General features: G+C 50.8%; 1 protein-coding gene across 4 annotated transcripts in view; it reads right to left on the bottom strand.

The window, feature by feature from the left end:
- FBXO31 (F-box protein 31) overlaps positions 1–22488 on the bottom strand; it is a 40800-nt gene extending 18312 nt beyond the window's left edge. Inside the window, exons 1-4 of one of the 4 annotated variants that reach the window (XM_027620176.1) lie at positions 22113–22488; positions 10244–10315; positions 6845–6931; positions 368–444 (exon numbers count right to left, since the gene is read on the bottom strand). In XM_027620176.1, coding sequence (XP_027475977.1) covers positions 368–444; positions 6845–6931; positions 10244–10315; positions 22113–22461 — 585 coding nt within the window. In that variant the 5' untranslated portion in view covers positions 22462–22488. Of the gene's footprint in view, positions 1–367; positions 445–6844; positions 6932–10243; positions 10316–21763; positions 21819–22112 lie in introns of those variants that run through there. The other 3 variants (XM_027620175.1, XM_027620177.1, XM_027620178.1) reach the window with 3 other exon arrangements.
- Positions 22489–25688: the final 3200 nt, after the last annotated feature.

The following is a 25688-nucleotide window of genomic DNA, read 5'->3' as shown; positions in this document are numbered from 1 at the left end:
GCTCAGCGATGGGGCACCTGCGACGATTCCATGTGACCCCGAGGGCCAGAGGGTGAGCGCCCAAGGCTCCCAGGAGTCCTCATTTAGAACAAACTAGTGCACGACCCAAAACTAGAGTGTCCCACAGGCGTGAGCGCAAGGGCCCAAGGTGTCCAGGAGGCAGGGACCAGGCTACGGGAGGGAAGATGCCCTCGAGGCAACCAGTGGCTCATCACTACGAAGTCCAGGGACGCAGCGAGAAGGCTGAGAACCAATTACCGAAGAGCCTCCGGCCCCTCCCAATGGCCATGCCGTCACGCAGGCGACAGCGGGCTTGCCCCTCTGGTTGAAGCGGGTGAAGGCCCACGCACCGCGCTCTTGGACTTACCACCACGTTCAGCAGTCCTCCGTAGGGCCCGATGTCTGGCTGCCACAGCCCCAGAATGTGTCTGTACCGATGGAGCACTACAGGGAGAGAAAGAGAGCAGGTCTTCACGCTGCAGCCGGCCAGCCTGCACTCCACAGGGACACAGGGGAAGGGCGAGGCCAGGAACCGGGAACTGCAGACAAACCACTCGTGGCGGCTGGGAGCAGAGCCTTGGACATAAATACGGATTTCAGCAGACTGCTTAAAGAGTTTCCAAAGAATTCTAAGAAGGAAAATGTCTTTCAAAACCATAATAAAAGAGACAACAGGGCCACTTTGAAACCCAGGCTCTAAGTGGCCAGTGCCAATGACACTGCCTTGAAAGACACAGAGTGAGCACCCTTGTAAAGTGGTGAGCCTCCCATCAGTGAGGGAGTCAGACACAGGGACACCGCTTTCCTAGGGACTAAGGCAGACGGGGACTAGATTTTTATAACGCTGGGACACTGGCATCTGTTCATGCGGTGTGTCTATAAAGCAATTAGACTAAAAATTGTCACTAGAGTGAACTGCTCACTCTGCTGGGCACACAGGCCCAACAGCCCTGTCCCGGCAACAGGTGCCACCCGTGACCCATGACAACACATCTGGTCCCACACTATTCTGGGTGTACCTGTGAGGGTGTTTCCAGATAAGATTAGCATTTAAATCAATGCACTGAGTAAAGCTGATTGCCCTCCCTGGTGTGGTGGGCCTTGTCCAATCAGTTGATAGCTGGAAAAAAAAGGCTTTTCCACAAGCAGGGAGTGCCTGCCTATGTGAGCTGGGACATCAGTCTTTTCTAACTTAGGACTTGAAATGGAAACAGGGATTCTTCCAACGTGTCGAGCCTGCCAGATTTCAGACCCCAGCTACACCCTTGGCTCCCCTGGGTCTCCAGCTTACTGATGGCAGATCTTGGACCTTTTCAGCCTATATTAACTGTGGGACCCAATTCTTTATGATAAATTCATCTAAAGAAACTGGTTCTATTTGTCTGGTGAACCCTGGCGAATACACAGTGGAAGCCAGGGATGGGCTGGAGCACCGGTGCTGCAGGATCACACCATTCCGCGGGAAGGGAGCCCCAGCCAGCAGGGCCAAGTGGGACCCAGAGACAAAGATGGGATGGCAGCTATCAGGTCTCCACCTTGGTCCGGGGTACAGGGACGAGGAAAGTGAGGCCAGAAGCAGCTCAGGCCTCTCAAGTGTGCCGGCAACCACTGATACCCGAGGAACCTAGGGCACACAGCCTAGGAACACAGGCTTCTAACAAGCGTGTACTGTCTCCCAGACACCTGCCATTCATCCTGTGTGCAATGTTCTGAGTTGGTTTACAAGATGCAAAGTAAATTCAGTCTGGTTATCTTATGGTCATACCCTGATAGGTTTTGCATTTAATAACCAAGCAATAATAAGCAGGACCAGGAACTCTAAGCAAATAATGAACTCCAAACAGTGACATGTACACTCAAGGGTTTAGGGGTAAAATGTGATAGTATCTGGCACTTACTTTAAAATGTATCAAAAAATAAGGTGGAATGATGGAGAGATGGCAGATGAACAGCTATGTGATAATAAAGTGTTGCTGAGGGTTGTAGGATCTGGTGATGGTAAGTGGGTGTTTGCTCCATAATCCCCTCCATTTTTTTTTTTGATAGATTTTTAAATTTTCATGCTAAAATACTGGAGAATAAAATAAATGGGCCCATTCAGCATGACCATCCCCTCTTATCTCCCTCTGCCCCCTAGCTCCCAGCTTGCCTGCTAGCGATGGTCTGGTTCTTTCCAAATCAGTCTTACGATCTCAGGCCCCCTGGACTGCTCAAAGAACATACGAGACTCTTGGAAATTTTGAAAGGAGAGTTCCCTGTTCTGCTTTAAAGGGTACAGCCTGGGGTGCCTGGGTGGCTCAGTTGGTTGAGCGGCTGCCTTCGGCTCAGGTCATGATCCCAGGGTCCTGGGATCGAGCCCCACGTCAGGCTCCCTTCTCAGCAGGGAGCCTGCTTCTCCCTCTCCCTCTGCCTGCCTCTCTGCCTACTTGTGCTCTCTCTCGCTCTCTCTCTCTAATAAAAATAAATAAATCTTAAAAAATAAAAATAAAAAAAATAAAGGGTACAGCCTTTGAATTAAAAACGCTGCCTCCCATCTGTCTGCTTGGAGGGGTAGCACTCTCTGGATGTATAAGCTCTGCACGTGTTAGAAAAATCATTGTGCCCTTCATGGCTTTTGCTAACACAACACTGACTCGCTCAGCCTGGGACCACCCTCATAACAGTCCAAGAAAGAGTCGGAGACCAGCATCGCCCGCCGGCCTGCAAGCAGGTAACCTCTGAGCTAACCCCTGGGAGGGACAAGCCATTTCCTCATGCAAATGTAAGGTCTGTGTTTTAGGACAGACACTTTAAAAACTACAAGCATCCAGAAGAGAGTCCAGCATGAGCCCAGGGTGCCTCCAGACTGAAAGTGTCCACCTGAGTCACACAAAAACTGGGTGTCCATACCAGGAGGGGGGCCATGTTCAGAGTTACCTTCTAATGCCCGGGGCCCTGCTGGGAAGGCCAGCCCCTGAACAATACAAGGTGTGTGCACATGTTCACGCATTTTCCCTCATGCTCCCACTGGACCTTCTGCCTGACCCTGCACAGGTAGAGGAAGGGCCTGGCTGAGACGTCCTGGAGCAAGGCACTCACAGACCCAAAGGGGCTTCTCACCTGCAGAAGACCCCCAGCTCAAAGAGCCCTCCCCACAATGTTTCCAAACAGCCGCTGAACACGGTCAGGAGAGGAGAACAGGATCAGGTTACAGAGACTGGGCAGGGGACCTGAAACATGGAGGCAACTGTGTTAGACCCCTCAGGTGCTTTACTGTCATGGGCTTTAGGACATTGCAGAACTTCAGTTCACGGGCAGAGCCTCAACAAGAGAGAATCCATGACAATCGAGAAAACACCACTACTTTAGCCATACAAGGCAGGACGCAGACCTTTCAGAATAATTCGTATTTATTCCAAACAAGGCAGCTCGCAGGCTGCTCCAACCACTGGTCCCCAAGGTCAGTGTGGCCGTATTCAGAAAAACATTCTCAGCTCAAGACACCCCTGTTCCCCAAAATGGGGGAAATCATCTGAGCTGGCTAAGGGACCTCTCAGCTCAAGTGCTAGCGGGAAAACGCCCCATCCTAGTCAGTGCCAGTGAATTCCCATCTGCCAACAGGAAGGCCACTTAAGAAGGCAAGCGGGAAACTCCTGGCACATTAGACAACAAAGAGCAAACCCAAAAGATCCGACTGTCCTCGGCACAGCGTGGGCTGGGAGCTGGCTCTCTTCCCCAGCAGTCCGCAGGCAGCTGCTGTGGTCCTCACGCAGGACAGCCGGCCCTCCACTAGCACGGCCCTCAGTCGTTCCTGAACTGACACATCTGAGGCTGCAGGGCAGGGGTTTCGGGTGATGGGTGTTCCCACCCGTGACTCTTGTCCAAAAGATTATCGTAAAGGCAACTAATATATCTCCTGCCACTTGCTAGTAGCTTCTGGTAAATGAAAACAAAATCAGAGGAGGAGACATGTCCAAACTCATTTCACCAGGCCACAATGACCCCAATACCAAAACAAGGAGGCCAGAAGGACAGAGAACTACAGGCCAGTATCCCTGATGAATGCGGATGCAAAAAATCCTTAACAAAATACAAGCAGATCCCACTCAACAGCACATTAAAAGGATCACTGACCACAATCAAATGGGATTTATCCTAGGGATAAATGGTTCAACATCCACAAATCAATGTAGTAACAGCACCTTAACATAATGAAGGATAAAAATCATATGTCCTAGGGACGCCTGGGTGGCTCAGTCGGTCAAGTGTCTGCCTTTGGCTCGGGTCATGGTCCTAGGGTCCTGGGATCAAGTCCCGCATCAGGCTCTCTGCTCAGCGGGGAGCCTGCATCTCCCTCTGCCTGTTGCACTCTCTCCCTCTCTCTCTGACAAATGGATAAATGAAATCTTTAAAAAAAAAAAAATTGTATGTCCTCAATAGATGCAGAAAGAGCATTTGATACAATTCAGTAACTACTTATAATAAAAAACTCTCAACAAAGGTCTAGAAGGAACATTCTGCAACATAATAAAGGCCATACATGAGAAAGCCCCGCTAACATCATACTCAATGGGGAAAAGCTGAGAGCTTCCCCTCTAAGGTCAGAACAAGGCAGGATGCCCACCTTGCGTCAAGTTGCAGGATACAGAATCAACATCCAGAACAGGATCAGGAACACCATCCCACAGGCTCCAGGAATTTGGCCAGGTAATTGGCAGGTGGTCTCCCTCTCCCAGATGCACTTCCCGCCGGTGCCCTCTGACCTCTCTAGGAGCACCCACCTGTTTCTAGACTTCCCAGTGGTCTCCCCCTTCCTCAGGACACCTTGTGTGTTCTTGGCCCCACCTGGCAGACTGGACTCTGGAGGAGCCTTCCCATTAGACTCTACCTGTGCAGCCAAACACCCCGTCACCTATGCCCAAGCATTAAAAGTGGCCTACCCATCTCCTCACCAGTGGTGCGCAATGTTCCACCAAACTCCCTGTATCTACTAGAGCTATCTGGAGCACCACCAGAATTCTAGATGGGAACCTCAAAACCCAGAGCCCTGTGGTCACAGACAGTTACTATCAATTCACACACAAGGACATGTGTTAGCTACGTCGTTAACACAACACATTCTCCCGAGATACTCCCAACGCCTTAAAGACACGGACTACTATCAGGCAACAACATGCAGCCTGATTAAAAAAAAAAAAAAATGAGCAAAAGTGACACAGCCGAAGCAGCTCATGTGGGGCCACAAAGCTCCTCAAAGGTTAGCTTTAGATGGGCTGACCTGCCTCTCCCTGGGACAGTGTCTTTGGCTTGAGGCTGCTGAGCCTGAGACCAGAGAGACCAGGGAACCAGGGAACACGGGGTCTCAAGAGCTCCAGGAATAGGGCAAGTGGATAAGGGAGACAGAAACAGTGCCAGGTCCCAAGGTCCTCACACGCCAGTCATCACGGTGGACATTTCTGGAAGGTTGGGCGGGATGAGGCCCCTTTGCTCACTGACTACTAACCGGGAGGGCGGGTCAATCTAGGACAAAATGTGCTAGAGGTAACTTCCAAGAGGGTTCAGGAAGAACCCAATTCATGCCTTCTGACTCCCCCTGACCCACCCGACCCCCTTGACAGCTCAGCGAGCTCCTCACGCCTGCTCGTTCACCCTCCCGACGAGCCCCGCGGTCACCAGTCTCTACTCCAGCAGTTCAGCTCTGGGCCTGATGACACGAACAAGGTGGGCATTGTCAGGAGCTGTGCCCAGTCCTTGCACACACCCAGAAGCAGGCTAACTTCGTCCACGAATCTCTGCACTGACGCCAGGATGGTCTCCACGGGACCAGCAAACACACTCCGGCTGCTTGTCCACAGTCTGACGGGGGTTAGGAATGATCCCCTAAGCGCCTCTATTTCCTCTGCTCCCACAGGTTTTGTTAGAAATTGTGCATCTACGAGACTCAGGAGCGGGTCTGCTCTAGGCAGGCGACACAGACACTTGGAGGGTTCAGAGGGATGGGAGTAACGAGGGAGTAGTGCCGTGTGCTCCCAGGAATGTAAAAACGCCTTTTAGTGCAAGCAGGTATGTGTGATGTCTTCTTGACAACAAACATTCACTTTCCACCTCAGCTCAACCTAACAGAGAGCGGAGATGTGTGCAACACGGCTCAGGGAAATTTCTAGACCCAAGTAATGCCAATTGGGAGGGGAATCCGGTTCTAAATAATCAAGTGCTTCTACTCACTTCTGCCCAGTGTGGGTCCACTGTATGATTTTTTTTTTTTAATTCACATATGCTGTAACGATGTGACTAATGAAATCTAGAAACAAAACACATTTAATTTTGGAGAAGTGTTTTAAGACTTCTACCCTGTCCTCTCCCCTCAGCCTCAATAGACGGCAAATATTAAAATGTGTACCAACAGGGGCGCCTGAGTGGCTCAGTTGCTGAGCATCTGCCTCTGGCTCAGGCCATGATCCCAGGGTCCTGGGATCGAACCCCGCATCGGGCTCCCTGCTTCACGGGAAGCCTGCTCTCCCTCTGCCACTCCCCCTGCTTGTGTTCCCTCTCTGGCTGTCTATCAAATAAATAAAATCTTTAATAGAAAAAAAAAAAACGTGGCCTTGTTGGTACTACCCAAGAACCCCAAAGCTGCTGAGGAATCCCGGCCCACGTGTGCAGCCGACCCAGGGCCACGGCTCAGCTGTGGCCTCGGCTGTGGCTGAGCCACAGAAAACAGCCAAGGTAAGAAACAGCAAAAGCCAAGGAGGGCAGCTCGATTTAACACCCAAGCAGTCCTCGTGCCCGGAGTTAGAGGTCCCTCTCCATGCAGCTTCTCGGCCGTGCTCGCCCGCAAATGCCAAAGCCAGCAGGAGGTACGTACGGCAGGTGTAAACATCTCTGTACTCCATGTGCTCGTAATCGGGAAGAATTTTCATGAAACGTCCCGACTTCACGCGAGGGTTTATACCTGAACAGACACAGCAGGGAAAGGATAAAGATGGCTCTGCTTCCAGGACAGTATGAACAGTTCCCAGGACTCAACACCCTCCCTCCCTGACAACGGACACTTCCCATTACAGCCCCCAGAAAACTCAGGGTGCAAGCATTTGCCAGGGGTGACCGGTCTTCCTTTAACCAATGGAGCCACACCAGAAACTCATGAAGGCGGGCAAGCTCGGGACCCTCCTCTCTTGATGGCCACAGATTAAGGGAGCACACGGAGGTGGGAGAGCCGAGGCTGTGGCTGGGGCACATTTCGGGGATCACTTGGAGAACCCCTGTGCCCGAGTCCGATCTCTCCTTTGCCTGGTGCACACCTGGCGTTCTCCTCGATCTCTGCGGCATGTGTGTTTTGTTTCTGATTAAGGGCGATGTTGGCCTGCCTCCTAATTCAGGCCTCCTCCCTCCTGAACCCATCTATGCCAGGAACCAACCTTGATTTTCGTCCACAACCCATTCCAGAAGCTAAGTAATTTTCTCCTCAATAAGGTCTTCAGAGCAAACTCACAAAAACACTGCTCCTGCATCGTGAACGTGAAAACTGAAGCTGGCTCTGACTGGGTCAGATGCAACACTTCTGGACACTGAATAAGGTAATCATTCCCCGGTTTTTGCAACCATTTTTAGGGGGTCAAGATTCAGCGGTGAAAAGGAATCTCCAGATGTCCTCCTGCACCTGCCCATGTCCCCAGCATTCCAGACGCGCAGGCGAGCACGTTCACCTCACCCTGGCCCCGTCCCTTCTCCCTCGCCCACCCGCAGCTTACCCCCGGCCACGCCATCTGCTGCTCACGGTTACTGCCCACCTGCCTGCCCACCTGTGCTCCACAGGACAGCGTAACTGAGCGGAGCTCCGTGGGGGCCTTATTCCCACATCTGCCCCCACACCCGGCAGGTGTCAGCACCTGCCTTCCTCCAGGTGCTGTTTGGAATGCTTACTCCTAAACTCCTAAAGAACTCTGCCTTCAAGTGGCTTTCAGGTGATACTGTCCAAAGACCTAACAAACTCAAGCAGTCCGTTGATAAAAACTTGACATGGTGGATACTCCTAGAAACCAGCTGACCGTCCAGAAAAGTCAGGACACTGTGTTTTATGTGCACATGCACGGAGATTGCTGTGGATGGAACACCAATGCTGAGAGCCAGCCTAAGTCCCTCCAATTCCAAGCTCTGGTTGGACTTAAGATCCTGAGCTCTGGGCAAGCACGAGGAACCAAGGGTGGAGCCAGGGCCATGTGGGCACCCACAGAATGAAGGGTGGGAGGCAGGGGGCAGGACCGGCGTTCTGCCTCTGGAATCTGGGCTTTGCAGGGTTCAGAGCAGCACTGTTCTGGCTGCGGAGAGGAGAAGACAGGAAGGGGTCAGGCTTTCTGGACATGCGGCCACCAGAGCCCCCTAGACCCGCGTCCCCTGGGACGGTGGAAGGTGGAGCGGAGCCAAGAGAAGAAAGCAAGTCCGAGCACGCACAGGGAAGGAGGACCTGTTAGGTCCTGAGCAGCCAGCCTTGCACTGGGGTCCCAAGCACAGGACTCAGGAGGCAAGTGCCGAGCTGGGCATGGTGGCTGGGGCAACGATGAAGCCCAAGGCCTCAGGAGGGCAGGGAAAAGCGGGGAGCTGGGCATGGCAGGGCAGAGGGCTCCCAGAGGCAGGTGGTAGGTCAGAGGGCATGGCTGAGCCCCCATGAGCTGTGCAAGTTGTGAGCAGGCTGGCTTCCCAGAGGAAGGTCCATGAAGAACCTCCAGCCTGCTGACAGGAGAGCTCCCCGATGTGAGCGAATCCTAACTCGGAACACCAACCACCGCACAATCCCAAGCTGCCATGGATCTCAGTGTGGGGAGAAGCCTCTGACGGAGCAAGGAACCGACAGGATGGCAAAATCAGCCGCCTCCATGGAGGGAGCACTGCTCATGTCTCCCAGAGAGCCAGCCCTACATGGAAACCCCATGTTCCCCTGCGGCCACGTGAAGGAGGGGCATCTCAGAGGGAGAACCTGAGTGACAGACCCACTAAGAAGAGGGACGCGGAGAGAGGCAGCGGCCGGCACGCCCCCTACCCTGGAGGGGCTGCCAGGGCTTCGGCTGGTTCTCAGAGACCTGCTTCCGTCTCAGTCCTGAGTAGGAGGTGTTCCCGTGCAGACCGCAGCCGCCGCTCCCGGGTGAGCCATTTAGGAAGGAGCACCACCTGCTCTGCTTTCAATGGAGAACATTTCAAAAGAATGTGAAAACCAAAATCTACCAAGATGGTTTTAAGATGAAACCTTACAGTCTTTTTATTTTTTTTTAAGATTTTATTTGTTTGTTTGTTTATTTATTTATTTAGAGAGAGCAAGCATGAGCAGAGGGAGAAGCAGACTCCCCACTGAGCAGGGAGCCCGATGCGGGACTCGATCCCAGGACCCTGAGATCATGACCTGAGCCGAAGGCAGACGCTTAACTGACTGAGCCCCCCAGGCGTCCGCTTAAGGTCCTTTTAAAAGCAGTGAGCAGTCAACTTTAGGCCAGAGAGAACTGGTCACCGTCGTCTCTTACTCTGGTCTTTGATCCCAGCCCTGGGGCGCTAATACTGCACGAGACGGCCACCCAGGGGTGAACCCACGGGCTGCTCCCTGTGGGTCGGTGCTGGCCCACAGCTCCTGGCTGGTGTCAGTGTGAACAGAGATCTTCACAGCCTCACGCTAAGGGGCACCGAGGAAAGACATCTGGGGCTGGGGGGACTCGGAGCACTCAGACAGGGCGTGTCACTGGTGACTCTGGAAAGCAAAGGAGGGGAGAACAGGAAATGGGGGCTGGGGGGCTCAACACGGGAACGTGACGCTACGGGGTAGACGGAGCCCCAGAAGGGGGAGCCTGATGTGGGGCTGCCGGCAGGATGCCTAGGAAGCCCGGGGAGCGGCCACACTTCCCAGTGAAGCTGCTGTCCACGTGCCCCTTGGGCTGTGGGCCCAGATCCAGGGAAAGGGACACCTCTGGAAGCAGCCCAGGGTTGTTCCCAGCGCAGCCACGTTTCTCAGATCTAGGGGTTCTCCACGCCTAATGGAAGACACCATTATCTGTGACAGGCTGAAAAATAAGGATGACACCCCCAAAGATGGAGAAAAGACCACCCAGGTCAGGGTCGCCACTCCCAGCACCATCCGTGGAGCACCAGCTACGACTCTCAGAGGGTGTCCGAGAGGGGACTGTGGGCTGTGGGTCACACTCTTCGCACTGCTATCAAGGGTGCTCACTCTGCATCTGCATCTGGAACGAAGGGGACCGTGGGCGGCAACAGGTTCACTTACGCTTGGCATAGACGTCTCTACAAGACACGCCCGTGATGTCCAGCTTCCGCAGGTTCTCGCAAACGCCATACTCTGCAACAAGAAACATTTGCTGGAGATCACAGTCAAGAAGTCACAAGGCCGCAGAAACAGACTGAGCGCAGGGAAGGAAAGTGTGTGCCAAAGCCTTGACCCTGTCTTCCAAGGCAGAGTCCGACCCTCGCTGTTCCACACTTGGTCAGCACCCGCACTCACCGGTGAAGCCATTATTCTGCTTAGACCACACTTGACAAAGCAACAATCCGCGCTATCTATCCTGCTAAACTCTAGAAGCCTAATTGCACAAACCCCAAATTAGACAATCCCCAGTGGCCTGGAAACAGCACGTTCCCATGGAAATGAGATCGTCCTTGGTGTCAGGGTCCCACGAAGACCCCCTGAACCCGCACTGTGGCTCACCATACCACCAGTTCTATTAAACAAAGCCACGGCCCATGAGGGGAGACGCCAGTGAGAGCCTGGACGAGGGCCTGGAAGGAGGAGCTGTGCCACATCCCTTTGGCACCAGGCCCCCAGACCCCAGCCAGCGATGGAGACCCTGGATGCCCTCCCTGCTCCCCGTCCTCGCCTGGCTGACGGCACCCTCCTGCTTCCTCCTCCCTGTCACCCCACGTTTCCAAGTCACCCACCCCAGCTTCCCAGCTGAAACCTTGGGTCTTTCAGGTCAGGTCCGGGCAAGGCTGTGCAAGGAAAGCACCGCACGGAACTAATCACCACGAATCCAGAACTGCTGGGAGGCAAGAGCCTGCCTAGTACCTGGTACCTGTGTGCGGGCCGGGCACCACTGTATTCAGCCCTGCTGGCAGGCCTGAGAGAGCTGCTACTGTCTCATCTATTTCATGGAAGAGAAAACACGCACAGAGAGGCCCGGGGCCTGCACAGAAGAGCGGAGCTGGTGGTGCAGGACCCAGAGCCGAAGCCTGGATGGGGCGCCTCACAGTGGTGAGCAGAGCCCAGGCAGGAAGAAGCGTGCTCAGCACCCCCGCTGCCCACGTCCACACAGAGTCCCCACCAGGACTCTCTGTGTCATCCCGGGTGCAGTCAATCAGCTGGGGCATCACGGACAGCCACCTCTGTGACCAGCACTATGCCCCCATCACAGGAAGGGACGCCAAGGCTGGGCAAGGTTGGCAGCTCAGCGGTCTGTCTAAAACGTGGATTCATGCAGTGTGGCCAGTACTGGCCAAGTGCCGTCCGCTCATCATGTCACTCCTGATGGTGCCTAAATCCTCCCAAGGTCTGGTCCGGTCTTTTCAAAAGAATGGATGATATCAGCCCAAACGCTTCTACGAACTGATAGGATTCCAACAGTACACAAAGCAAAGGTCCAGATGCACAGAGGGGAGAAGGTATTTAGGGCAAGGCAGCTACTCGGCAATGTCCCTCCCGATGGGGCCTGCCCAGGGGAACCCTGCTTTTCCCTACCTCCTCTGCTGATGAACAGACGTGAAGTTAAAGACTCCTAAGATGTAAGTCACGGCCTCGCTCACTATCAGGCAAAAAAATAAAAAGCATATGTTTTATCCTGCTGCCAAGAAGAATGTGGACTCCATTCTGGAGGATAATTCAAGTCTTAGGAGCCTATGAGGACAGACAGATGAAATATGCTGTCCATGCATCTAGGGCAGGGACATAGCAACACCCACATGCAACGGGGTCCCCAGCATCTCAGACCACAGCTTATCCAAACCCCTGCTCTCCCCGTGAACGAGCTGAATGGGCCACCCTCGCCCTGATGGGCAGAACACACTGGAACAACCAGTCTACCCCACTCTCAATATAAACGCTATATAAAACTCTCTTCACTATCTCCTGCTGGCTCCGTGATGCCCATGATGGCCAAGGGGCTCCTCCTGAAAACCCTGTCAGCGGTCACTACTTTGGCTCTCCGTACACACACTTTGGCTTTCTCTTGTGCAAACAATGCACTTCAAAATTGTTACAGCGTTAACAGGATTGGTGTGTTGGTTTGTTTCCTGGGTGGTTTTGAAAGGACAGCTCCGTTTCTTGTTTCACATTTCTCGGTTCCAGCATGCTACTGGTGCTTACAATAACAGACAAGGACGAGTCTCTTACTGCCTCGGAGACAAAGTGGGGTGACTGCAGGGGGCAGGGGTCTTCTCTTTTGTAATGTGTGTAGTGCTGCGGGCAAGACACTGTGACTCTCGGTGCCAATGGTTAGACTCGGGGCACAGCCCTGAAAATGCATTCAGGTATGTTCCTGTGGCTGACAGCCCCTGAGGTCCACAGCCAGGCCTTTGTGAGGCATTGGCATGGCTGCTTAGGCGTTTCTCTGGGCCCAGGCTGTGAAGGTTGGTGACCTGGCTTATGATTTTTGAATTAGAGTCCAACGCACACTCCAACCTGACAGAAACAATGCTTCTGAACGGCTCCAAGGGTTTTAGCCAGGATAGCCACCTCATCATAAATTTCTGCACATTGGGTGCCTGGGTGGCTCAGTCGGTGAAGCGTCTGCCTTCGGCTCAGGTCATGATCCCGGGGTCCTAGGATCGAGTCCCACATCCGGCTCCCTGCTCAGTGGGGAGTCTGCTTCTCCCTCTCCGTCTGCCCCTCCCCACTGTTCGTGATCTCTCTCATTCTTTCTCTCTCTCAAATAAATAAATTTCTGCATATTGTGTCAAGAAATGGTATTGTGCATATGGCACAGGGTATGAAGTTGCACAAGCAGATAAAGCATCCACAAAAACACTATGAACAATCAGGAGAAAAGCAAAATTAGAATGTAGTGCTAATAAACAGAGCAATCCTTGGTGGGTTTTTCTTAATGTTCCCAGAAGGTCATAATAAATCCACCAAAGCAGAATAATGTCATTCTGACCCAACCATTCCTACAAGAATTGTCTGGTATTTTCCACCTGATGGGAAAATCTTTTTTAAAAGAGGAGCTAAGAACAATGCGACATCCTCTGATTGTTCTACAAACGTTCCGTAAGTCATCAAGGGAAACTGCCCTTAAAATAGCTCGAAGGCCTGTGTACTCACAAGCACCGTGTATCCTTCCTTCCAGAAAAACCACCAAGTGTGAACTCCACCCTTTGGCACAGGTCCTGCCCCTGCTGACTGCAAGCAAGTGAGCACACCACCCATGCTGCCTACAGATGCTTCTCAATCCAACACTGGATTTGGTGGTACAGGCTGTCGATTCAAAGAATTTCCTTGATGGGGCGACCGGCTGGCTCATGTGGGGGAGCATGTGACTCCTGATCTCAGGGTCATGAGTTCAGGCCCCATGTAGAGATCAAGTAATAAAAACTTCAAAAAAAAAATGTCCTTGCTAATCTATTAAATAAAGGAGCTTAAGCAATTCTTTTTTGAAAGTATTTACTCCAAAGATAGCAAAAACAAAACAAAAAGCTGGGAAGGGAGAAACATGGACTTGAGGGAATTTATGATATGAAATGGTCATGCTGTGGAGACCAGTATATGGGGACACAGAATCACCCTATGACCCAGCTGTCATTCTGCTTCTGGGTGTAGCCCCCAAAGCACCGAAAGCGAGGGCTCAGATCCTTCTCCACCCGGGCTCACTGCAGCACACTCCTCACAATACCCAAGAGATGGAAGCAACCCAAGTGTCCGCGGGCAGATGAGCGCATCAACACCACATGGTCCATCCACTCGCTGGAATGGTATTCAGCCTTCAAAAGGAAGTAAACTGTCACCTGCTGCAGTATGGATGATCCTTGGAGACATCATGCTCAGGGAAATAAGCCAGTCCCCAAAAAAACAAATATACTGTATGATTGCACTTCCATGAGGTACCTGGATAGTCAGACTCCCAGAGACAGACAGGATGGTGGCTGCTGGATGGAGGGAGGGCGGCTGGTGTGTAAAGGGACAGAGCTGCAGGTGCGAAAGATGAACAACGGCTGGAGGCGGCCAGGGGCGGGGGATTTGCACAACAACGTGAATGTACTGAACTACTGAACGCCACAGAGCTGCACAATTAAAAATAGTCCAAATGGCAATTTTTGTTGTATGTATATGTTACCATAATAAAAAAATTAAATTGCCACTTCAAATACTCCAATCGGAAAATTTCCAAAAAGCTATTTGAAAAATGTTTTGCCAGGAGGGAAGAACAGCCTAGTACTTTGGCAGAGTCAAGTCAACACGTAAGCGGCAGCCTCCTGTGACCTAACTGCCCAGGGCTGCCAAGCACTCTACACTCTTTCCTGTGCGACGGGCTCAGGGTTGCACTATGGGCTTTACCAAAAACGCCCTGTCCCCACAGCACATTTCTGAACATGCACTAACTCTGGTCAGTCTCTAGAGTAGGAGGTTAGAGATTTTCTCTCCCCACCCCCCCCACCCCCGCCCACGCTGCAGGAGAACCCAGGAGACACAGCTCTGCTTCTCGAGGCCCCTTCCCCGGAGGAGAAGGTGGAGATTCAGGGACATGGTAGCCGTGGCAGTCGGGGCTGAGATGTGTACACACGTCAGAGCAGAATGTGACAAAGAAAGTGAGCGCCATTCTTCAGGGCACTGTGTCGATACCAGGAGGCTGCCACAGCGGGGACCTCGTCTCATTCTCCCAGTCAATGCCACTGAGGAGGGAGCTCTGCCAGGATGGACAGGCACGCCACTAAGACGCCACCTGCAGCGCGTCTGGGGGCAGACATGGGGGCAGACAAGATCCATCTGGAAAGGGAGGTTCTCTCCCAGCCCTGAAGGCAGTTAGGTGGCAGAGAAGGGAGTCTACAAGAGTTTTAGGTATGGAGAGAGGCTCCAGCGCAGACTATTAACTTGTGGGGGCGCCAGCAGAGACGTACCTGGAAGTGCAGGTGGGGGGGTCCAAGGAGGCCACTGTACCACTAGGTAAGTCAGAGGCAGGAGGAAAGGAGAGTGTGACCCAGACGTGGTACCAGGCAAGCAGGAGGGAGCCAGAGAGAAGAAGGGCTGGAGTGTGCCAGAGGCTTCTTTCCTACCTGTTGTGCACACACACAGTTCTCTAAATAAAACTAAAAGGCAGTTTGATCAGAAAGATTTTTTGTTTGCACTAAATTAGGGGATAATTATACTCCTTAATAAAAAAAGGGTTCACACTTTTACTTCTGAGGCTAAAAAAGAAGCCAAAGGCAGGGGTGGGGGTGGGTGGGGGAGGGGTCCTCCACCAGGCAGGATGGAGGGGTCAGGCAACCAGTCCCCAGGCTTCCCGGCACAGCCACTGGGTGCCAAAACCCGAGAATGCCCTCCAACAACAGAGCACTGACTTAAACTCCCGGGCTTCTCCAGCACACTGCTCTACTTAGCTATTCCTGACTGCACGAAATGCCTTTTTTTTTTTTTAAATAATGTAGCAAATCTGGAAAAACACTCTGCAGCCACCTCATCTTAGGATGGAAGAATGGAGGCGGCCATTATCATCTTAGGATGGAAGAATGTATAACTCAGAACCTGGACACAGCCCACAGGTGTCTCCTACTAAATACCTGGACTATTTGGGAGGCTTAACAGTTCCCCAGGATGGCTGAAACCACCTACAAGATTAATGTGACTTGTTCTCAACAAATTCGGGCCACGTGAAGAGAAACAGTCTCCATGCCAATGGACACCGTGAGAAGCGCACTCTTCCAGCAAGAGGACTCTGACCCCAGTCCAGCTCCCATGACAGGCACTTGCTGGCCAAGGGAAACCCATTCCCGCTAAGGCCCATCTGTCACCCTGAGACGCCCACCCTTCCTGAGTGTCCCACTGTCCCGCCGCCCATGTAGGAGACCAGGACAGAAGCCTGTGAGCCTGACTCTGCCATCATCTCGCCCTGGACGTTGTCTAGTATTTCCGACACTTCCCGGCTCCTCCAATAATACCCCACAGCAGGCCCGGCCGGCTCGGGTTAACCAGCCTCTCCATCGCCACCGGGTGGACAGCGATGGTATCGGTGGCAAAGGATGCTGACTCATGTGTTCCAAACCCTGCCCATCTCGGGAAAGGGCCTTCGTTTTCGAGAGGAGACCTGTTCCTCTGCAAAGACGCAACGACACCCTTGTGTTTGCATGCCCTTTCCAGCCAGAAAGACAAACCCAGAGCCTCAAGTTCATTACGTAATCACTTTATAAACACAGGAAAACAGTGCCAATGGCAGTGCCTGGTCCTCTAACAACCAATCAATTCTTTTTGGCGAGGTACCATTGTCTGTCCAATTAAATATGGCCAGGGGGAAATCTTTACTCGATGCTCTCTGGGTACCAGGTTCACTTTCTAGCTTACTTTTTTAAGGTTGAAATAAGGGAAGTCTGAAAAATGCTCCCCTACGAGGCACCACTGCCCTTTTCCCTTTCCTGCTTTGCTGAGGGAAAGGAAGGTTTCTCCATAAGGCAGCACAGGAGATTCAACTTGAAAAAAGAGAGAGAACTGCAGTCCCTTCAAGTGGCAAAGCAGAAGAAAAAGATACAGTTTTCCTCCAAGTTCTGAGATCCTGCTGCATGTCCAGGAGGAGGGCTGGTTTCCCCTTCTCGTGGTTAAGACGTGTTACCACCTGAACAGTTTATCTATCTACCTGCCAACATGCCCATCCTACCATCAAAACCAGTGGGCTCAGCAAGGATCTGCTTTACCAGAATCATAAAAATCCCTGAAGCCAACCTTAAAACGAACAACTTGCCCAATTCACCTCTTCCCAAGACAACCCTCCAATTTTAGTCGTATTTAACAAAAGCCACATTTCTCATTTTTTGCACAGCATTTTCTTCTGCTTGCAAAAACAGAATTAAATACTGGTTTTTAATTCCCCATTTCTGTCATAAAAATCATACATTATTGGAAAAGGATTATTCCTAATTATGATGGAATTTAAACCCGTTTTAGACTTAAAAAAATCAAAATATTATACAAATATCATTCTATGTGTCAAAAAAAAATACCATCAAGGGAAGAAATGGGCAAATTATATATTATAAATTCAAAACCAGACACCGACAGGTACTGAGCTGAATAATATGAAATCTTTGTGTCTGAGTATTTAAAGCTCAGTGTGGAAAGGGAAAATACATATATGAGCATTTCCTTTGTTTCTAATTTTCTTTTGTTATTATTTGAATATTTTGATTTAGAACTACAGTCTGAATGTACACTTAAAAATTCACCGAGTAAATGGTTAAGTATTAACGAAGAAAAGCCTTGTCAGGGTCAAAGGCAAAATAACGCACTTGGCTTCTACCCTCAGAAGTCTTGAGAAATGATGACTTATTTATAGCCCCACATGCAAGTAACTGCAGGAGGCCCACAGCCAAAGGAGTGATGCATCAAAAAAAGTGTTTACCCTCACCCTGGCCTGCGCCTGCCCTGGGAGCTGGGCTTGGTTCGGTTTGTTTCCTGTAAAAGGATAAATATCACCTAGTTGTTTTGTGCTTGCCCCAAAATCAGGAGCACAGACCTGGCTTCTCACTAGCAACCTTCTCCCACCTGCCTAGAGAAATACCACTAGAAAATATTTAACCCAACAGCTCCAGTATGCAGCAGGCTAGAAAGACCAAAGTTCTATAAAAATAACCGATTTATTGTTAGGACACTGGAAATTGTGAGCTTCTCACCAAACATTATAAATATAGCTACCTCGTTTTTAAGTTTCTAGGGCTACCGCCCACCCCCACAAACTCATCCTATCATTTTAGGAAGGGCTCTTAAGCACACATGCATTGTCTGCCCCCTGAAAGTCAATCATGGCCCCAAATTCTTTGAAGGAATAAAACACAGGTGTGTGCTATTCTCTTTCCGACTCCCATTTTTGTGGCTTGTTTTCTGTTCTGGAAAATCCAATCATCAACAGACAGAAAGCAAACATATAAACATGCAAATTCACTTATTAGTCTCACTCAACCTCCCAAGACACTAAAAAATGGAGCCACCATTACAACCATCAGGGCTGGACCAGACCCAGAGGTTCCATTCCAGGACACTTGAGGGGCTAAGACAACTCACCTCCTCAACCAGCCTGAGATCCGGCCTCCTGCCCACCAAGGCTGGGAGGGCTTTGGTTTTTACCTAAATGGACTTGGGGCTTTGGCAGTATCAACACTCACCTTAACCAAATGTCTAGTTCAGGAAAGATGAACTTTAAGAGCTAAGAGAACTCAGATCAGACCCATCCCATACCTGACTGTTCTTAGATATATAATGAGACTAACTCTGAGACATCTATGAACACCATATGGGATTACCAGCCATCCAATGTTTGACATAGATAAGCTAGAAATTAAAGCTACCAGAACGAACTAGTGAAACTGAAGACCTAGCGACCATCTTCCTGACCTTCAGATGAAAATCATTACTTATGCCCAAAATACCTAGGTTCAATTAACACTGTAACTTTCACAAAAGTCATTATAAATGAAGTTAAATAGCATATCACTATAGACTATTAAAGAAATGTCTTGGGCGCCTGGGTGGCTCAGTCATTAAGCGTCTGCCTTCAGCTCAGGTCATGATCCCAGGGTTCTGGGATCGAACCCCACATCGGGCTCTCTGCTCTGCAGGAAGCCTGCTTCTCCCTCTCCCACTCCCCCTGCTTGTGTTCCCTCTCTCGCTGTGTCTCTCTCTGTCAAATAAATAAATAAAACCTTAAAAAAAAAAAAAAAGAAATGTCTTGAAATGTATTAAACAGAAATCTATCCAGACTAAATAAATAAAATCCACAAATCAGTAAGAAAAAAAAAAAATAGGGTAGAAAGTTGGCAAGGAGTAAGGATAAGCAAATAAGAAAAATCCAAACCACCAATAATGTAATTTTCCAAGTATGCATCCTCACCAGTTATCGAACGCATGCAAATTAAAATAATTAAAGGTGAATCATTCAGAGTAGAGAGAATTTGGCAGATACTGGATTAAATGGGGTAACTCGGAGCAGCCGGGCCAGAAATGACAACTGCTTTGTGGTGAGACGGTGCACACTGAACATCTGCATGTCACCTTTTGTGACTTACCTGCTCATGCTTTGGTGTCAGGAAGTTAAGCAGCTAAAATTCACGGCCGTAGTAACTGGGCAGTACCGAGTGAAACTGCAGGGCTCACGGCCCACCGCACCCCACCCCAGCAGCACTACTTCTGCATGTGTTCTATATCTGCATTCAACAGACATGGAGATTGTTCACTGTACACTGTATATAACCAAATACATAAATAAAAATAAGAGAAGGAACAAAGCATGGTCTCTTCAAATTATGAACCACCACACAGCATTTAAAAAGACTGAACCAGACTTAAATGTATTCACACAGATAGAACTTAAAAACACAAGTTCAAAAGGGGAAAAAGCAGATGCACAAGACTTACAGTATGATATATTTCTAAAAATTAAACCATCACAAAATGTTTTATTTGGGGACACACACGAGCATATGTATACACAAGTAAATTAAACCCACGACAGAGGCTGCTTCTTAGAATAAGAAGGACAGTGCTGATCAGAAGTGAGTATCAGCTGAGACGCTTTCCTTTAAAAAAGGTAGAGGGGTGCCCGGGTGGCTCAGTCAGTTAAGCGTCTGCCTTTGGCTCAGGTCATGATCTTGGGGTCCTGGGATGGAGCCCCACATGAGGCTCCTCACTCAGTGGCTGTCTGCTTCTCCCTCTGCCTCTACCCCTGCTCATGCTCTCTCTCTCTCTCTCATATAAATATTTAAAAACATAAAAAACCTAAACATTAAAAATTTAAAAAGGTAAAGGAATCAAAAGCAAACATAACAAAAGAATTAGCAGTTATTTATTGGGGGTGACTAGGAAAATGCCTGCTTTACCATTTTTGTCTTTCTTTTTTTTAACTTCTTTCCTATCATGTCTGCCTGCCTTGGTGGACAAGATGCCTTGCTTCTAATGTCACATTGTCTCTTGCCCCAGGAAAGTGAAACTGAGAAGTGCCCCAGCAGGCAAGGACTGCAGTCCTGCGTCCGTCCGTCCCCAACTTCCTTCTACATCTTCATCAGGGCTTCCTGCACTTCCATCAGCAACTCTAAGAATTCACCCTGAACTCTAACCCCAGTGAGTTTTAATCCATACCATACCTTCGAGGTTTTTTTTATTACATAAATGGAGTTTTTCTGATTACATAAATGTCCTTACTCTGTTTCTACAGTTGAACTAGATGAGTTCCAGTTCCCCAGAGACAAACCCACCAGAAACCACCACACAGGTCCGGCTGACCGATGGAGAAACTTCTCAAAGCACAATGGAACACCTGTGACGAATCTGGGTCTTACAGGTATACAAAAAGCAAAACAAAACAAATGAAAAGGTAGAGTTCACAGAGAACCTGGAACTTTCTTTATCTCTATTTTAAAATGTCAAAAGAAATGCACTTGCCACATATATGACAAAAGGTTAATACTGCTAACATTCAAAGAGGTCTCACAAATTTGTAAGACAAAAACAGATGCTTTAAGAGACATAAACAAAAACGCACAAATAAGGAATCACAAGAGATGAAATAAAATGGCCAAAAAGCCTCACAATAGAACAATACCATTTAGGGGGTGAGAGCTTCATGTGCATGATCTTATTTAACCCCCAAAGTGACCCTACAGGAGCAGCACTTCCCCAAAATACTTGGGAAGGTGAAGCATGTCCAAGATCTCAAAGCACATAAACTTAGCCTGGCCTGCTGACTAAAAACTCCGGACTCTTGACCATTGAGCTTCACTGCAGAGATAAGATGACTGATGCCCTTTTTGGGGAGCATCTGAGGAAAGATGCCTTCTCACGCACCCTCTCTGGGGATGCAATTTCCAACAGCTGGGCAATGGGCATCTACACCATCAGTGTGCATACCCTATTACCAACAACCCTGCTCTGAGAGGAAGTGCACCCTTAGAAGACAATCTCAGAAGTCCTAGAAAGCACAAGTAAACAGCACAAATTTCTACAAAACTGCACAAAAGCAGCCTTGACAGCATTGTTGGTGACAAGAAAAAACCGCAAACTCAAAAGTCAGTCGGTAAGGGCCTAACTGGTCTGGTGGCAGATGTACGCAGTGGAATCCCACAAAGCTTTTTCATACTAAACTGTCTGGGGAAGAATATATATGGTATGATCCCGTTTAAGTAAAAATGTGTACAGGACTCTACATGCGCATATGGAGACGTGTTCCAAAATTTTAAGAGTGGGTTATCTTTGATTGCAGGGGTCTCTGATGGTTTTTACTTTCCTCCTGCGGCTGTTCTGCATTGTTTGGATTTGTTTCCCAGCTATTCTTTTTACCAAAATAGGAGACTTCATGGAACACCTGGCATCTATCAACGTTTAAACGCAGAGAGCCTCGAACTCTGGATTAAGTAAACCTTTCCTCCTGCGATTTGTTACAAAACTATTCACCGCCCTCACTACTGCCATTAGCATCCCTGACAGGGAACTCAACCCTCTCCGGCAGTGCCCGGCTCCACCTGCCCTTCCACAGACCCGCCCCTCAGGAGACCCTCCACAATCCTGGGCTCCCTAACCATTCCACTTCCCTAACCGTTCCGCTCTTCTCACCTCCGCCTCCCGAAGCCTGGGGACAGACGAGGATGCCCACATGCGTCAGCTCACTCCCCGGCCTCAACCCAGCCCCAGCCCCAGGGCAGTCACAGCCCAGTCTCCGCGGCTGGGGAACCCCCACCCCTCTCAGAGCTCCCCCAGAGCTGGTAGAGCGCGCGACTCCGCGGCGCAGCCGGGACGCCAGCTCTCCCAGACCCCGCGCCCCGGACTTGTGGGAGAGGCCCCCGGAATCACCGCCGCCCGCCCGGCCGGGACCGTCCCCCTGAGGCCCCCGATCTGAGGCCGGGCCCCGTCCGGAGCCCTGGGGCACCCCCGCCCGCCCGGACCCCCGCCCCTGCGCGCTCACCCTCCCGGCAGCGCCGCCTCCAGATGGTGTCGGTGTGCAGGATGCGCCGGAACTTGGTGCAGACCTGGGCCAGGCTGGGCAGGTCGGTGCCGGGTAGCGAGGCGAAGATTTCCACCAGGAGCTCCGGCGGCAGCTCCAGCAGCGAGCAGCGCGGGGGCGACTGGGGGCCCGCGCCCCGGCCGCCCAGCGCCCCGGACAGAGCCGCCGCGCCCGCCTCGATGCGCTCCTCCTCCGGGTCCGTGTCCGGCTCGCTGTCGGCCGCCGCAGTCTCGGCCGGGCCCCGGCGCTGCTGGCGGCGCCGGCATCCCCGCGACGGGCCCACACCGCAGAGCCGAGCGCACACCGCCATGCCGGCGCGAGGGACGGCCGCCGCGCCGCCGCCGCCCATGCGCACGCGCCGCCGGAGAGCCGAGCCCCGCCCCCGGGAGCCGGGCAGGGAGCGCCGGGCCCGCCCGGTCGCCTCAGGCCACGCCCCCGCGCCGCTCGGCCCCGCCCACCACGAGGGACCAGGACCGGCCCGCCGCGGGGTGAGCCCGTGGGCTTCCCGCGGCCCAGCCACCACCTGACGCCTTCGGGTCTCAGGCCCGGGGTCCCGCGCCTGGACGGAGCACGGGAAAAGAATGCTGCTTAAAATCGCACGACGGCAGCCCCTTCCCGACCGTGGACGTGCGCAAGGGACCAATTCTCCCCCTCCAGAGTATGGACTGACGCCCTCCCCACTGCGCTAACCGAGGTCGCCGCGCCGTGGGACGCCGGCCGGGGTGACCGCCGCTGCCAGGACGGCCCGAGGAGCCCCGGAGGTTGTCCCCCGAGAACCCCCCCCAGGACGGCCCGAGGGTCCCACAGGAAGTACTCCCCTCCTTCACACCCCCAGGACGGCCAGAGGACCCCCCCCCAGAGGACCCCCTGGAGGTTCCCTCCCAGAACAGTCCCAAGGAGCCCCCTCCCCAAAGTCCCTCCCCAGAATCCCCAACACCCCTCCGGAGAATGTCCCAATACTACCACCACGGCTCCAAGGACTACCCCAGGATGGCGCCCAGGACCACGTAAGGCGTGATTAGGGCCTAGAAGTTAGCGATGCAAACTTCTCTAGCATTCCGAACCACGGAAGCCAAATAGAACCCTGACGTATGCATATCAGACCCCTTTCTTTTATCTAAAATCTGACATTCACTCAGTTCCACCCTTACTGCAATGAAAGGGAAAAGCATGCCAGCTGACGGATCAAAACACCAGCTCCCACCTCCTCGTCCATACTAGTGTTGTGGTTCTGCCCTCGTTACCTTGTTTACTGTGTCCCGGGGCACGTGTGTTCTAGAAGGTGGGGCCCAACTGGAGAACTGTGTAAAGCCACCTCGTGACCGTGGCTTACCTTAAATAACTCACAACAACAAGAAACTAGTTATTAGTTGTTTCCAGAGAGTCAGGCCCCTGGCTGTGGGCGTGGTTACAGGAACCGCTCTAGGACACAGTCCTGAAGCGCTGGAGGAATTGCCCAGAGTCTAAAGGGAAGCCTAGAATGCCCTGGCCGGCTCAGTGTTTCTGGGCAAGGGTGATCTTGCTAATCAGATAGAAAATTAATGACCCTGCTTAATGACCCTGCCAGTTCCCACAAATTCTTCACTATTCACCACCGCCTCTGTAGGGAGGTCTCAAGGCGGGAGAGAGGGAATCCGGTAATGCGGGAAGCGAATCTTCTAACAAAACGGTATGTCCTAAATTAAATCTTGACCCACTTAGGTCCACACAATTGGAAAACAACAGCTAACTGACCTCGCTGCCCCTAGCCAGCTTTTCAGTCCAGCCTCCATGCTGGTTTCACAACTCTCCTGCAGATAGTAACACCTAAGCAAAATCAGACTCATTGTGGCACTCACCTATTTAAAGTTATTTAATAGCCCCACTGACTCCTTATCACATCACACATAATTGCCCAGTGTAGCCTCCTGGCCATCTCTCCAGAGGAGCCACCTGATAATCCAAAGGTCATCCATCAGCCTAGTCACATCTCTGATTTTGCTCAAGTGGTCTCCTCTGCCAGGAAGACCCATCTCCTCACTCTGTGCCATTAAAGAGCCAACCCCTTCCTCCTTGTCCCCAAATAGCATCTCCAAGGAAGGATGTTTCCCTTTTCACAGCACCATCACATTGTTTTATTAACACTTGCTGCCTTTGTACCAATCTCCCTAGATGTATCTCTTGTCATGTGACAGATATGCTAACACACATCATGCAGTCAATGAGTGTTTACTGACTCAATGTTGAATGAAAAAAAAAAACTGGCTAAAAGACTAAAAAGTGAGAAACATGAACCAAACAAATTTAGAGAAGCCTGGTGGATTAGCATTGTAATCCAAGCTGGGAAGTATTTCAGCAAGCAAAATTGCCTGAACTAATGTGATAAATTTTTGCAGAATGCCCAACTAGCCTATGTGCTATGTTCTGCATGGATCCATAGGTTCTAAAGTACAATCCTTGCCTCTGTTACATTTTTGTTTTGTTTTGTTTTGTTTCTAAATCGGTCTACCCCCAGGAGGCAATTTTCTCCCAGAGGAGCTTAGACTTGTATTCATGTACAAAATAATTTGGTTAAATTTTTGTCAGAAGAATGGTTAAACTATTCTTTTCTTTTTTTAAGTTTCTATTTATTCATGAGAGGGAGAGAGAGAGAGAGAGAGCGAGAGAGAGAGCACAAGTAGGGGGAGGGGCAGAGGGAGAAGGAGAAGCAGGCTCCCCAGGCAAGCAGGGAGCTGGACTCAGGGCTTGACCCCAGGACCCTGGGATCAGGATCACAACCTGAGCTGAAGGCAGGTGCTTAACCACCACCCAGACTTCCCAAAATGGTTAAACTATTCTGTTTATAGTTTGGATTATGCAAGTATCCAGCAGTTAGGAAGACCTATCTATATCTGTATATCCTTGAGGGCAGGAATAACAGAAGGCTGTGTAAAATAACCCACCCCAGGATGTGGAAGGATTGAATTAGTGCTAACCAGAATAGAAAGAAACATACCTGTGGGAGCGTGGGTAACCCCTGTTGTCAGGAAGGGACCCAAGGGGAAAGGTCTCAGGTAGCAGATAATTATTACACAGTGAATCCTGAAAGCTTTGTGTGTCCTGAACACTTTTATAGTCCGTTATATATAATGTATCCCATACAAAGAACACTAAGGAGGATATGGTCAATAAAAGAGATCATTTGTTTTAATGCTAGATGGGACTATAATAATGAACTCTTTGTTATGGAGAATTGATAACATCTAAGGAGATAAGCAAATTATAGGGCAGGATATTTTTATGTTGGTTCCCCAGAAGTCCCAGAAACTAGTATTTCTTGGACCTGAGTAAACTGTTAACGTTACCCATTCTGGTTCTCACAGTCCAGATGTGAAAAGTGGCATCTTACCCAATGCTCAGAAGAAACAGCCAAGGTAATGGAAAGAAAGAAAAATATTCAAAGGCCAAACAAGAGGGCCCATAGACTCTCAAGAGATGCCTCCCTTAACAGTCCCATATATGGGCAAAAAAAAAGAAAAAAGAAAAAGGAAAAAAAAGCAATCCTTGAGAATTTGCTTA

Source organism: Zalophus californianus, chromosome 17 (assembly GCF_009762305.2).
Source record: "Zalophus californianus isolate mZalCal1 chromosome 17, mZalCal1.pri.v2, whole genome shotgun sequence".
Classification (NCBI taxonomy): domain Eukaryota; kingdom Metazoa; phylum Chordata; class Mammalia; order Carnivora; family Otariidae; genus Zalophus; species Zalophus californianus.
This window is presented reverse-complemented; position numbering and strand designations above follow the sequence as displayed.